Here is a 13,898-nt window from a genome sequence, read left to right as displayed (position 1 = left end):
AGGCTTCCTAAGGAGAAAAGCTAAGTGTAGCAATTTAGATTGTAATCATTTTAGTTCTATTAACTAAATGGGCTGAAGGGTACACTGGCCTCAACTAAGGAACCAAAGACAACACAAACAGGACAGCAATTCTTACTTCGCATTCAAGTAGATGCTCTTGATATATATATATATGATAATCATGAAAGAAAAGTAAGGGCAGCTAGAACTTACACAACATATTGAAGAGTTCCTTTTCTCGGTTGAGTTAAAAGTTGTGATAATCCATGACAAAATCAATGAAGAGAGGACAATTGATTGCGAACTTGCATTATGCCAAAATACATGTCTAGAAACCACAGCTTCCATGATGAAATCATGGTCCTAATAATAACAACAGCACCTCCAAGTAATTCTTTCTTCCTAAGAAAGCCCACTCACATGATCCACAATAAACTTATATTTCCAATTTGAGAAAATCACAAGTTGGCATTCACTAGGACTCGTTTAATATAGTAAGCAGGGGGTGATCTGAATGACTAACCAAAGCCAACAGATATATTTGCTGATTATCTATGAGAAAGAATGCCTCCCCCTCCACCTTCAGACCCTCATCTTGTTGTGGACGATGACATCTAACCATGGTGAATTGGTTGATACAATTGAAGCTCCATCTTCAGACGAACCACATTTACGAATCTTGATGCAATGGAGTTAGAAAGGTTGAAATCTTTAAGCAAAATTATCATCAGCTCTGCTTTATTTCTTGCAGCATTTCAACCACCTTCTTCATTTTAGGCCGTTTAGCTGGTGTGCTATCAGTGCAGAGCAAGGCAACTTTCAGAACTGCAAGCATTTCCCTCCTCCAACCGAAGGAGACTGTGCTCAGCCTTGCATCAAGTATCTGTTCCGGGGTCTCCCCTCTTGATGGAGCTCCATGAACCCATTTCACCAGATCAACACCTTCACCGAAGGCCTCATCAACTGGTAATCGGGTTGTAAGGATCTCAAGCAGCACAACCCCAAAACTATAAACATTTCCTTGTGCTGTAACTTGCATTGTGTAGGCATATTCTGATTAAAAATATGAGGTATACAAACGTTAGTCGAAGAATGATAAATCAGAAAAATGATAGACAAGTGAAAAGTACTACATGAATCAGAAAATGACATTATTGTGAAAAGTATTGCACCATACGGGTACCTGGAGGAATGTAGCCAAATGATCCAGCCACTGTGGTGATACTTGCAGTGCCCCTTGATGGATCCAAAAGTTTAGATATCTCAATTTCCCCAACCAAAGGCTTTGAATTGCTGTCTAAAATTATGTTACCAGAGGAGATATCAAGATGGATTGTAGCTACATGATGAAGGAAAGCTAACCCTTCTGCTACTCCAGTGGCAATGGAAAGCCTTTTAGGCCAATCTGGTTCATACTGAAGATTAGTGGTAGAGTCATGAAGAAGCTGGGCCAATGTTCCGTTTGGTAAATAATCATGTAGCAAGAGAACAACATCATCATATATTATAAACCCAATAGGTCTCATCAGATTATCATGGTGAAGTTTCCCCAGCCTTTCGAGTTCTCTAATCATCTTGCTCTGGTGATGAACTACTGTTTGATCCATGGAGTTCAGTCTCTTAACAGAGAGAATCGTACCAGAAGGCATAACTGCCTTGTAAACCATGCTGAAAGTCCCAGCGGTAAGCCTATTTGACTCTTTCAGTGTTGCTTTTACAACAGCATCAAAATCTACTTCCTGCCTGAGATTCTCAACAAAGACGTTACCGGCAGTAATCACCGGAGGATTAGTTGCTCCTCCTTGTGCAATTTCTGCAGCCTTTGCTGCTTTCTCTTGCTTCTCCCTCATCATAAACAAAAGAACAACAATTGTTACAGATATGAAAACTGCCAAACCAGAACCAAAAACAACCAATACGATCTTGTATGAAACTTTGTGATGGTAACCTCCAAGGCCAGGACCTAAAGAACTTTCACAGGAAGAGCTCAATGGCTCTCCACAGAGTTCACTATTACCTTCAAAGCTTGATTTGGAGCTCTTCTGGAATGGACCAAAGATTGGTATTAGACCGCTGAAAAGATTATTGGAGAAATTCACCTCTATCAAGCTCACCATGCCTTTGAGTGCAGATGGGATGCTCCCAGAAAGTTGATTTTTAGAGACATCTAACAAAACCAACTTGTCAAGTCTCCCTAGTTCAGAGGGTAATGGTCCATAAAGATGATTGAAGCTCAGATTGAGCGCTATTTGCAAATTCTTGATCCAACCGATCTCTGGAGGGATGGTGCCACTCAGATTGTTACTACTCAATTGCAACTCAAGCAGTTTTACACAATTTCCGATCCCATGAGGTATTTCTCCTCTTAGTGAATTCTGACTCAGGAGCAGATATTGCAATCTAGGTGCATCACAGATGTCTACAGGTATGGTGCCATTGAATCTATTATTGCTCAGATCAAGTTTGTTAAGGTTCCTGCACCTACTAATTGACTTTGGAATTTCTCCAGAGAGAATGTTGCCAGACACAATCAATTCCTGGATGTTTGTTAGCTCTCCAAGCTCTGGAGGAATTATTCCTGTAAACCCATTAGAAGCTAAATTCAGAAGGCTGAGGTTAAAACATTGAGAGAACTCTGTCACAATCTCCCCAGACAGGTTGTTCTCATTTGCTTCAAAGTATGCAAGGCTACTGATATTGCCAATGGATTTAGGAATGCTTCCTATCAGCATGTTGTCTCCAATTCGGATATTTATTAGGCCTTTGCAGTTCCCCATTGATTCAGGAAGATTCCCTGTCAAGTTGTTCTTTGTAAGAATCAAAACCTCAAGCTTTCCCGAAGCAAAAATGCTCTCTGGTATGGCTCCTTCAAGCCGGTTTGTATGAAGGTTCAACAGCTGGAGGTCAGAAGCAGAGCCTAAATTTTCAGGAATTTTGCCACCTAATCCATTCTCATAAGCAGCAAACACTCTCAGATTCGATAAATTTCCTAGCCAGTAAGGGACAGACCCAATCAATCTATTCCCAGAGATTCGAAAATCCTGTAAATTTTCTAGAGACTGAAGTTCATCAGGTATTCTTCCCGTAAGCAAGTTAGAGGAGAGATTCAAAGACCTAATATTTTTAATACGACCCAAATCTGGAGGAATTGAGCTCTCAAACTTATTCCAAGATAAATCAAGAAATTCGAGCTGTGGTAGATTCCCAAAAGCAGGAGGTATTGGCCCAAGAAAATCATTGAAAGAAAGGTCAAGCCACTTTAATGCTTTGAGCTCAGAGGTTAAAGTTACATTACCGCGGAGTCCATGGTGAGAAAGGTCGAGCTTTTCTACCACGGACACGTTGAAGCTGCTGCACTGTACGCCCTTCCAAGAGCAGTAATCAGAATTATTGGCGCCCCAACCAGGTACTTGAAGCTCCTTGTTGATAGCCAACATTGTCGATCGATCATCTTGTTGAGCAGAAACCAAGTGGGTTCCGTGTAGAAAGCCTACTAGATAAAGAGAGAACCAGCAGAGGAAAGTCATCACAGGGGTTCTCTCCTTTGACAGGGTCAGTTCTTCTCTACCAAGTATAACAGATGTCGGTTTTCTACTCAACCCCAAAGAGGGAATGCATCAGAGCAGGAGAAATAACAAATGTTGCAGAGAGGAATCGTTAAACCCAAGCTTTATGTGAAGAAACCCTCGAACTTAATCACCCAAAACTCCTACTATCGCTTTCCAGTCAAAAGAAATAGCGATGTTGATGAGAAGCCATTTATCTGCAACTTCCAAACTAACCCAATTCGTTCTTAAATCTTAGAAGCGAACCTCTCGGAAGTCCACTTCACACTTCTTAGTATTCCTGCACATTAGAGCTTGTTCATCTCTCCCTCCCTCCCTAAAACAACAACACAATCCCAGTAAAGAATTCGAAGCTCAAAAAAAAACACAAGCCCGGTGAAGAACTGCACTAGGACAAACATGGTTATTCATGAAAACTCCATTCTTCACGGTGCATCCAAATTGTATAACTAAACCTTTGTGCAGATGAATGAGCAGAGCAGAAGAAAGAAGAAACAGGGGAGGTAGTACAGTTTCTATGAGACCTTCATTCTAACTTCATCATAACCAAGAGAGAGAGATTCTGAAGCTTCTGCTGGTCCTGTAAAGAGGAATTGAATTGAAGATTGTCTCACCACTCACGAGAAAAGAACATCATGAGTGAATGAAGCTGCATAGGTCATCAGTCAAAAAGTTTAAAACAGGAAAATGTCTCACATCATTCTTAAAAGGTTTTGGGCAATAATAAAACGGAATGATTTACATCTTAATAAAATAGAATTATAAAATAATAGCAGTTGTAAAAATCATTTTTTGTTCTCAGAATGAAGATTATATGATGATGTTATGTGTTTAACAATTATAGATTGAATCAACTTAGCATAAAAAAAGTTAAAAACAAAACATTCAAAACCCTGTCCTATCAAACTTGGGATTCTCTTCTAAAGATTATTCTTGGGTAGACAAGATGACAGTAATGGTCTGTTGGCTTTCAATGTTCATTTCTTGATCAATAAAGAATTTCCTTGGTGGAGTTATTTTTTTTCTGGGAAAAGAAAAGCTAATAGAGAACAGTAGATGAACTTTTGGGGTCCATTTGATTCATTGAGGAAAGACCTGATCAGAGAATCTTTTAAGCATGCAAACTCTTTTGGTTAATCAAAATGATTTTATTCAGTTCTTGTTTGCAAATGAGCACTTACATGCAAAAGACCATCTCTGGAATGGAGAAAAAGGGGTTATGTTCCTTTACATTTAAACCCAAAAACTATTATGATAACAAAACATTTGTTCTCTGGCAGACCTGACTTTTCATTTTTTCTGCTCTCCTTGAAAACAGCATTTTGTCCTTGTTTACTTTTTCTGGTTATTCTTCAATGCTGTTGCACATAAAAATATCATTCAAGTGCCTGTGGCCCATTTCAGCTGAAGCAAGTGAAGGACCTTCAAGATTTCAAGGTTTACTTTACTTTTTAGGGTCTTTGTGGAATCATCTGGCCTACCAATCCAAACTTTTGATATTAACTTTTAACACAAGCCAAATTGAATGAACCAAGCCAAGTGGGATGAATATGAATAAATGATTCAATGTGATCTAGTACTTATAGGCATGAAAATTTTAAATTAAAAGAAAAAAAAACTTCTCCACAAAGCAACGGTAAAATTATGTACAATTATGACTTTTCTCAAACTTTACAAGGACAGGGTCTTTGTGTATAAAAATTTTTATTTAATTTTTTGTTTAACAAATCAACAAAAGAATTTACTTTTCTTAAAAAAAATCTTGCGAAAAATTAGATAGGACCCATGAAACGGAGATTGTTAGGATATGAAATAGACAGGCCGAAAAGAAGAAACATCACTATGTGAGAGAAAACAAATTATAAAATATAAAAAAAAAATTGCCCAAAACCTCAGAAAAAACAATCAAATTTCCCTTTTCGAAATCTAATTTTTTTTGCATTATTAACTTAGTAAAAAAAAACATAAACAAGATTATAATGTAGATTTTTGGGGCCTAAAGGAAATAAAAATTATGTAAACCATTTTTGAAAGTAACATTCTACAATGGGAGAGAGAAAAACCAACTTGTTGCTCCTTAATTATGAGTCTATGACCTTAATATTAAAGAAAAAGTAATGGAATTATTAAATTTTGATTAGCAGCACATTAGAGCTGTTAGAATGCGGCATGATTTGTGCTAAAATCAAGGCTTTGGCTTGACATTTAGGTTAAATTCACAAAGCAACTAACGTGCTAAGGCACTTCATCACCATGATTGAGGGGCTTAATGTTTTCTTTGTAGTCAACACGTTGCAGCATTAACTGGATTAATTAATTAATTAATTGTATGGTTATGTTGAATTAAATCCCAAAGTGTTTGCTTAATTAGCAATAAATAAGGTTAAGAGTATGATTTTTTTTTAAGTCAATGACCTAAGTCTCTAAGAACAGAGCCAGGATTTAACATGGAGAGAGAGGAAAATACAATGACTTTTCTACCCATTGTCCTTATTTTAAAAAGAATCTCCACTAAGTGAAGACCAAGTACTGATGTTTTGCATTAAAAAGAAATTCTCATGGTGGATAGAGAGTTTTGTTTAAGTTAAGTTTTTTCCTTTTTCCTTTGGGTTGTTTAGCTCCTCCTTTGTAAAAAAATTAATAAAAAAAAAAGAAAAAAATAAAATAAGGAAAAAAAAATCAAAAGACCCAAAAATAGATCACAAGAGCTTTTATTAGACATTTTTAAATTGTTGAAAGAGATATTAGCATTAAAAATTGGACTAATTGTTTGCTTTCCAAAGAGAGCTCTGTCATGTTAGAGTGCAATTAGATTCACTAATTGTTGTTCAGACCATCCTTGGTTCCTATGAACTTGCCTGTGCTATAATAAGTCTCCTAGAAAAAATTGATGACCTCTAAGGCCATTCAGTCTCTCGTGTGTTCAAACATGAAATTAGGTAGACAATAGATGTGCCAATTACTTGGCTAATCTAGTTTCTTTTGGCCAAATTATTTTTTATGACCTATAAGACTTTCTGAACGCCTTGAATCTTTCGCCCATCAAGATAGATGAAGTCGGCGTTTCAAATACATTTTATAGTATGAATTCAAAAATGCATCCTAGATTGTATTTTTCTTTTTTTGGATTGAAAAATGCAACCTATATTTAAGGGTCATTATTCTACCAAAAGAAAGTCTACAAATTATTGCATGATTCAATAATGGTGTGGTGAGAGTCCCCATATGTGGTCCTAATATGTTGCATCCACGTATAGATAATTATGTTTAGCTAAATCATAATCATTTTTCCTACCCAATTTTTATCTTAGAAGAACTAAACCTACCCATCTCTGGATAATCATGTTTAGCTAAATCATAATCATTTTTCCTACCCCATTTTCATCTTGGAAGAACTAAACCTACCCATCACTCTTTCTCTCTCTCTTTCTCTCTCTGTCTTTCTTGTTTCTTTTGTGTGGGAGATGAGTAATACCCCAACTCCAGCCAATGGCATGTGGTTGGTCATGACTGGTGGAACCCAAAGAAGAAAAGAAAGCAGAAAAAGGAAAATGGGTTTTCTTTGTCGAATCTAACAAAGCTAGATTGATTGGGACATGGCATATCACATATGGGCTCTACTCTACTCTTATCTCTTAGAGAGAGAGAGAGTGGGCCTTCGAATCATCATGGGCTGTCTCACCAGCATGCAGCATCTCGGCCCCCTTCTCGCCTCTCTAGGTGTTATCTTCAAGCTATTGTCAGATAACGCTTTCTCTAAAGATTCTTTTTTTTTCCATCTTCTTCTTCTTAGAAATTAAGGTTCGTTTGGACTACTTTCCTACCCCATTTTCATCACGGATAGTAATATAAGACAAGACTTTGCCTCTAGTCCAGACAGTATTCAAATCTAAACTCATTTTTTTCTTTTAAATTTTTGTGGTAAGTGATTTTTGCCAGAGTGGTTGAGTGTGAGGGACTGATGGAGGAAATAGTTTGATTATTTCACGAATGAGCTTAACAGCTTTCAAACCGTATTAGTTGGTTTTAGGCCCAAACATAAAATTTTCCACTATAGGGAACTAATAAGATTTTAGCCTTAATTGAAAGGATCCATTCATGCATGAAACTATTCCCCAAAGATGTAGTCAAAATTGGTCTCAATAATTCTAATCTAAATCGTTGGTTGTTTTAATAAATTTACAGATTTAAAGGGAGAGGGGAAAAAAAATCTGTATGTGAGACTTCAGATGCCTCTCATGGAGGTTTTAACCAAAAAAATAATAATAATAATAATATATGAACGATGCAGAGAAAGCTAATCATCTAAATCTGATACCATGAACAGTAAAAAGGGTGGTAGTTCAAGATCCTACCTTGCATGTAGGAAACTAATAAAGGTCTTAATAGGCCATTAAGGTGCCCATCAAGGTCTCAAAGGCCCATTTACTATCAGGCAGTAGTAGGATTATTTTATTATTATTATTAAAAAATTTTACTTATGAATTCCCTTAGTAGATCATAAATAAATAATGAGTCTCTTTAGTGCAATATATTACTTGTGGGTCCCAACCACATTAACCCTATTAGACATTAGTTACTATTAAGTATATTCAAAATTTAAACCTTGAAAAATCAAAATACTTCTCATGTTATTTAATATATTGTATTATGACTGAAATGCCCTTTAGCTATTCACAATAGGTAATCAATACATATATAGATTGAAATGCCCTTTAACTATTCACAACAGGTAATCAATACTTATATAAACACAATGAATTAAATAATATGAAGTGTATTGTTTTGGTCCCTTGATATTTGAATTTTAATTATACTTAACGGCGGCTAATAACGTTAGTGTGGTTGGGACCCATAAGTAATATATTATATTAAAAAGACTCAACATTAGTTTGTGACCTACTTGAGGGACCCACCCCTAAAAAAAACTTATTATTATTTTTGGTAGAACGTAAGATTATAAAGTTATAGATGTTAGGTTGGGTGGTTCACCAGAAAGAAAAAAAGGTTGGGTGGCTCCGTTCATCTTAACGGATGACAACATCATCCACGATGTGATGGGTCCCAATGTCGCATACCATGTGACGTTGTTCCACGTAACCGAAGTCCACCAGGGCCCAAACGGCCCAAAATGCCCATGTGGGCTGTTTTGACTTCCTCTGTCACGTTTGTTTCACTTTTCCTTCTTGGTGAATATGTTCAGCAAATGATATGTTTCACTTTCCACCTCTTGGCTTTGGACCTTGAATCTGATGCCGCCCCTGTGGTTGGAGCTTACAAAAAAAAAAAAAAAAAAAGAATATGTTCAGCAAATTTATGCTGCTTGTCCTCATGCTTCATATCATTAACCTACTTTTCCCTTTACCGTGAAAAAAGCCCATGTGAAGCCCACCACTTTAATGATGGGCTTTTAACCCAAATGAAGCCCATGTAACTTTGTCAAAAAAGGCCCACTACTTTTCACATGTCCTTTCATGGAATTTCACCTTTTCATTATTTTCAGTTTTTCACCTCCTCCCGGACAAAACCCCGAGATACGCATGTCTGCAAATTCAGCACATGGTGTGGGACCCACCCACGTTCCCAAACGGACTTTTGCATCGAAACAAGTAATTGTCATCCGATCCCTGGGCCATAACTGAGATTACATCAAAAACATTTCATGTTGTGGACCCCGCATAGAATGGATGGATGGATTAGATCTCTGTGATGTGGAACACCGAGCATGCATGATCAATCTCGGTTTTGAATACAAAATCCCAGAAAGGAAACAAATGGGACCCACGTTGGAAATGAAATCTCCATTTACCGTACACGTGTCTCGCCTTAAATTGTGGGAAAAGATATTAATAAAAAAATGAGGTTTTTAAAAAATTGAGGCAAACCGACAAGAATCACAAGGGCCGAGTCGGTGAATCGTCAGCTGTTCAACGCGATTTCAACTCATCCATCTCCCCTAACCTTCCTTCCTCTTCGTTCTTCACCCATCATCTGTCTAATGTATAAATGTGAGCTCTGAAGCTCTACCCTCACTATCCGTAAACCCTTTTTTTTTTTTTACCATCTTTGTTTCTTTTCTTCCCTCTGTGTGGTAAGAAAATGTTGGTGGTACTGTCTCTGTTGCTTGTGTGCTCTTCGGCCTCCACAAGTCCTGCACTTGCAGATAAAGTTACATATTCTGATGGTAATGCTCCTATTCTGTAATTCTTTTTGTTCTATTTTAGCAGCTCTTTCTATGTGCTTTCTTCTTTTGGTTGCAATGTAGCTTCTGGGTTCTGTTTTTTCCATGCTTGTTACATTGTTTTATGTTTCTAGCTCTTGTAATGCTGAGTTATGCCTCTTCCTGGGTTCTACTTTCTCCATATATCGCTGTTCTGGTGTCCTAAGCTGGTTTCTTGAGTATTTTTCCTCTGGGTCTTCTGCATTGAGTTTTTTCTGATGTAGTAAGCCTCTCATTTAAGTGTTTTCATTTCCATTGCTTCTTTTTCTCTGTTGATCTGTTTTGTTTATAAAAAAAAGGAGATCCGTTTTGGTGGTTTCACTGACAGGTATCTCGGCTCATTCTTCTTCTGTTTGTGATGTTTCATACACTAGTTATGTTACTTTGTTCCTCTTTTGTGTTTTTTCTTTTCTGTTGTTCGATCTGCTAAGCTGCTTGAGTTTCGGTACTTCATCTGCTTTCTTATTTCACTCTGTTCAGTAGTGTGATTTCTGGTGATCTCCTCATTTTTCTTCTTAGCTTGATGCTGTCGGCCGTTTGTTCAGCTGTGCTTCTTTGGTTTCTATGCATGTTGAGCTGTTCTTAGAGTGCTAAGCCATTCACTGAGTTAGATTTTCTCAGTGTGCCTCATTTTGCTCTGTTTTCCTGCCTGGGTATTGTCATTTGCAGATATTGCGTCTCATTTATGATGTGAGGGACTACACTTTGGAATAAACTACTGACCACTTTTGAGTTGTGGGTTCTTCCCCCCTAAATTTTTGTGCGGTTCTTGATTTACTTATTGTTCATTGAGTAGGGCTTGTTCGTTTTTCCTATCTTCTTGTTCACTACTTTCTTGAGTGATGTCTTACATGCATTTCTTATATCTTTTGTGGGGTAACTTAGGCTTTTGTTTCTCCTCTGCTTTGATGTTTATTTCTCTTGCTTTTCTCAGTGCTGATTGCATTGTATTGTTTTGTAGGAATTCTCCCAAATGGAAACTTTGAAGAAGGGCCAAAGGCAACAAACCTTAACAAGACAATCATTAAGGGGAAATACTCATTGCCTCAATGGGAAATAAATGGCCTTGTTGAGTACATCGCAAGTGGCCCGCAACCTGGTGGCATGTATTTTGCCGTCGCTCATGGCGTTCATGCAGTTAGGCTTGGCAATGATGCCTCAATCTCCCAAACCATATCAGTAAAACCAGGCTCTCTTTATGCTCTCACATTTGGTGCTTCAAGGACTTGTGCTCAAGAGGAGGTGTTGAGAGTTTCAGTTCCACCTCTAACAGGGGATCTCCCTCTTCAAACATTGTACAGCAGCAATGGAGGTGATACTTATGCCTGGGGATTCAGGGCCACTGGTAAGGTTGCCAAGGTGATATTCCACAACCCAGGTGTTCAAGAAGATCCTGCTTGTGGACCTCTTTTGGATATAGTTGCCATTAAAGAGCTTTATCCTCCCATGCCCACAAGAGGTAGTTGATCAGTACTTTATCTTGATGATTTCATTTCCTTAAGATATTTGATCTAGCATCTCTGTGGTAAACTGAATTCATATTGCACTGGATTTGTTCTTCCAAACTCTGCTTGTTTATTATGCTTTCAATTTGTTTCTATTGGAATGCATGTAGAATTATATATGTTCACATTAATTTGTTTAGGTCCCTAGTGTCACAAGGTATTCGAGGAACTCTCTACCTCTAATGCCTTGAGGTTTCAGGGGGATGCCCATTGCTCCTTTGCTCTTTTCCTCATGTTGTATTATCACATATTTTGGTTGTTCCAGTTGGTTCCTTTGTCTGCTTGAGGAACTATTTTCACCTATGCCTTAATGTTTTGGGATGGATCTGCCATCAATAGTAGTGTCCTCTGTTTTCTGGTTCCATAGTTTCACTGATTATATATAATTTTACATTGTGTTGCAGTTAACTTGGTTAAGAATGGCGAATTCGAAGAAGGTCCTCATCTTTTCCATAACTCTACAAATGGTGTTCTCCTTCCCCCCAGGCAGGAGGACCGCACATCTCCCCTTCCAGGATGGATAATTGAATCCCTGAAAGCTGTGAAATACATAGACTCACAGCATTTCAGTATTCCCTCTGGACCAGCAGCAGTTGAGCTGGTTGCAGGAAGGGAAAGTGCAATCGCCCAAATCTTGAGAACAATTCCAGGCAAGCTCTATAATGTCAGTTTCACTGTTGGAGATGCAAAGAATGGCTGCCATGGATCTATGATGGTTGAAGCTTTTGCTGGGAAAGAGACCCTGAAAGTCCCCTACAAGTCCACTGGGAAGGGAGGTTTCAAGACTGCTAGTTTCAAATTCACAGCAGTTGGACCAAGGACAAGACTTACATTCTACAGTTCTTTTTACCACACAAGGATTGATGACTTTGGATCTCTCTGTGGCCCTGTTTTGGATCAAGTTAAGGTGTTATCTGTTAGGAAATAGCTGCAATCATCACCCATACAAAAAAAATCATGGTTGGTCGTGTATCTGTAAACTAGGCTTTTGTGATGCTTCATTCCTGGTTGTCTAGCACTCCCTATAGCATCTAGGTTATCTATCATCAAAGGAGCTCCAAATGTTGTAAGAGATCCAGTATTTTGAAACTACTTTGAGAAAGACTTGTGTTATCATCTTCAGTATACATGATATTACATAACTTTTTGCTATGTAGATCTGTTTCTTATTAATGGCTGATCCAAAAAACCAGTATCCTTTTGTGCTGGACTAACCAGTTTTTGAGTTTTACTGAGGGTTCTCTAAGTGGTTGGGTCTTTTAGTGGTGAAAGTTACATTTGGGTTCCTCAGCTATCACAATGAGGAACACCCCAACTAGCACTAACACTTGCTTTTTTTTCTTTTCTTTCCCCCTTGCACTTGTAAAATATCATTATTGGGTAACTATTCAAGGGTTATAATTAAAATCCTATGCTAAAATGAATAGGTAAATCCTATTTAAAAATTAACTCATCAATCCTTAAAATTCCTCTCTATCTTTCCTCTTGTCTTTCTTTTTTCTTCTCTCCTCTTTCTTCACAGGTTTAGGAAAAACTTGGGAAGAGTTTTTTGCACAATTAGATACTATCTTTTTTTGTCGATTTTTTTTCTTCCTTCTTTCTTGAAGTTTTTTCTTCTTTTTATTTAATTTTATATTGTAAATAAAATATCTATGATTTGTAAGATAACTAATCACTATAATTATGAGTTTTTTTTTTAATGAAAGAAAATATGCGTTAAAACTTAAAAGAGTTATTTTATAAGATTTTTTCTGGTGGCGATCATGCTTTAATTTACTTATATTTTTGTAAAGGTAAAAATGTTATTATCAATAATTTATGTATATATTTAATATGTGGGCCCCATGTATGATATGATAAAATAATTTAGAGGTTGAATCCTGGCTCTGCCCCTACCGAAGTGGTTGAGAGCCTTCACAGCTTTAGTACAACAACACAATTATTAGGGGGGCGCTCTACCACTGAGCTAATTGCCCATTGTGTAGGCCCCCATTGGGACTCATCGTTCCAAAATAAATAAATAAAATACCATCCCTCTTTTTTCTTTTTGCACCCCATGTTGCTACAAAGATGGGGACATAAAAGAGAAATCCTGTCAACTTGTACTGACCTAGGATAATAGGTTCATGAGCTTGCTTGATTATTTTTCAGTGTCAATAAATGAAAGAAGACTTCCATTTCCAAGCTCAACTCAAATGTAGCTTGTCTCTTTTTGATAAGGTGGAAAGTTTTTGTCCTTCAACTTTTAAAATTTAAATTCTAGTAATGGTCTCAAACATTGCCAATTCGTACTAAACTTGAACGCAATTTTAGCTACTAAACGGACCTAATCCAATTTAGGCCTCACTTAAGGGACTCTATTGTTAAATGTTCTTCTTAAAATGTTTGCTTGAAAAAAAAAAGAAAGAGTTTTTTACATGAGCCTCCTCCATTTCAATTGAAAATTTAATGCACCCCCTTCAAAATTGAAACCTTACAAAGCGCCCCCTCCACATCTTCACTTTATAAATTTATTTGAAATCTTAAATAATATTTGTGCCCCCTTCATTTCCATTGGAAACGTGGCGCATCCCCTCCAAAATCAAAACCTTACAAGGTACCTTCCCG

General features: G+C 37.3%; 2 protein-coding genes across 2 annotated transcripts; one reads left to right on the top strand and one right to left on the bottom strand.

Moving 5' to 3' along the window:
* Positions 1 to 203: 203 nt before the first annotated feature.
* LOC149003536 (leucine-rich repeat receptor-like tyrosine-protein kinase PXC3) lies at positions 204 to 4,375 on the bottom strand. The gene is made up of 2 exons (XM_089138189.1): positions 1,184 to 4,375; positions 204 to 1,053 (listed from the first exon to the last, which is right to left on the bottom strand). Exons 1-2 carry the CDS (start codon positions 3,525 to 3,527, stop codon positions 728 to 730), a joined length of 2,670 nt encoding a protein of 889 aa, XP_088994315.1. The 5' UTR covers positions 3,528 to 4,375; the 3' UTR covers positions 204 to 727.
* A 5,180-nt stretch (positions 4,376 to 9,555) lies between these two features.
* On the top strand, positions 9,556 to 12,494 carry LOC149003535 (DNA-directed RNA polymerase subunit beta (Protein of unknown function, DUF642)). Its single transcript, XM_089138202.1, has 3 exons — positions 9,556 to 9,750; positions 10,748 to 11,245; positions 11,696 to 12,494. Exons 1-3 carry the CDS (start codon positions 9,666 to 9,668, stop codon positions 12,217 to 12,219), a joined length of 1,107 nt encoding a protein of 368 aa, XP_088994328.1. The 5' UTR covers positions 9,556 to 9,665; the 3' UTR covers positions 12,220 to 12,494.
* Positions 12,495 to 13,898: the final 1,404 nt, after the last annotated feature.

The sequence above is a fragment of the Hakea prostrata genome, chromosome 10 (genome assembly GCF_041222555.1).
Source record: "Hakea prostrata isolate BN-2017 chromosome 10, UWA_Hpros_2, whole genome shotgun sequence".
Taxonomy (NCBI): Eukaryota; Viridiplantae; Streptophyta; class Magnoliopsida; order Proteales; family Proteaceae; genus Hakea; species Hakea prostrata.
This window is presented reverse-complemented; position numbering and strand designations above follow the sequence as displayed.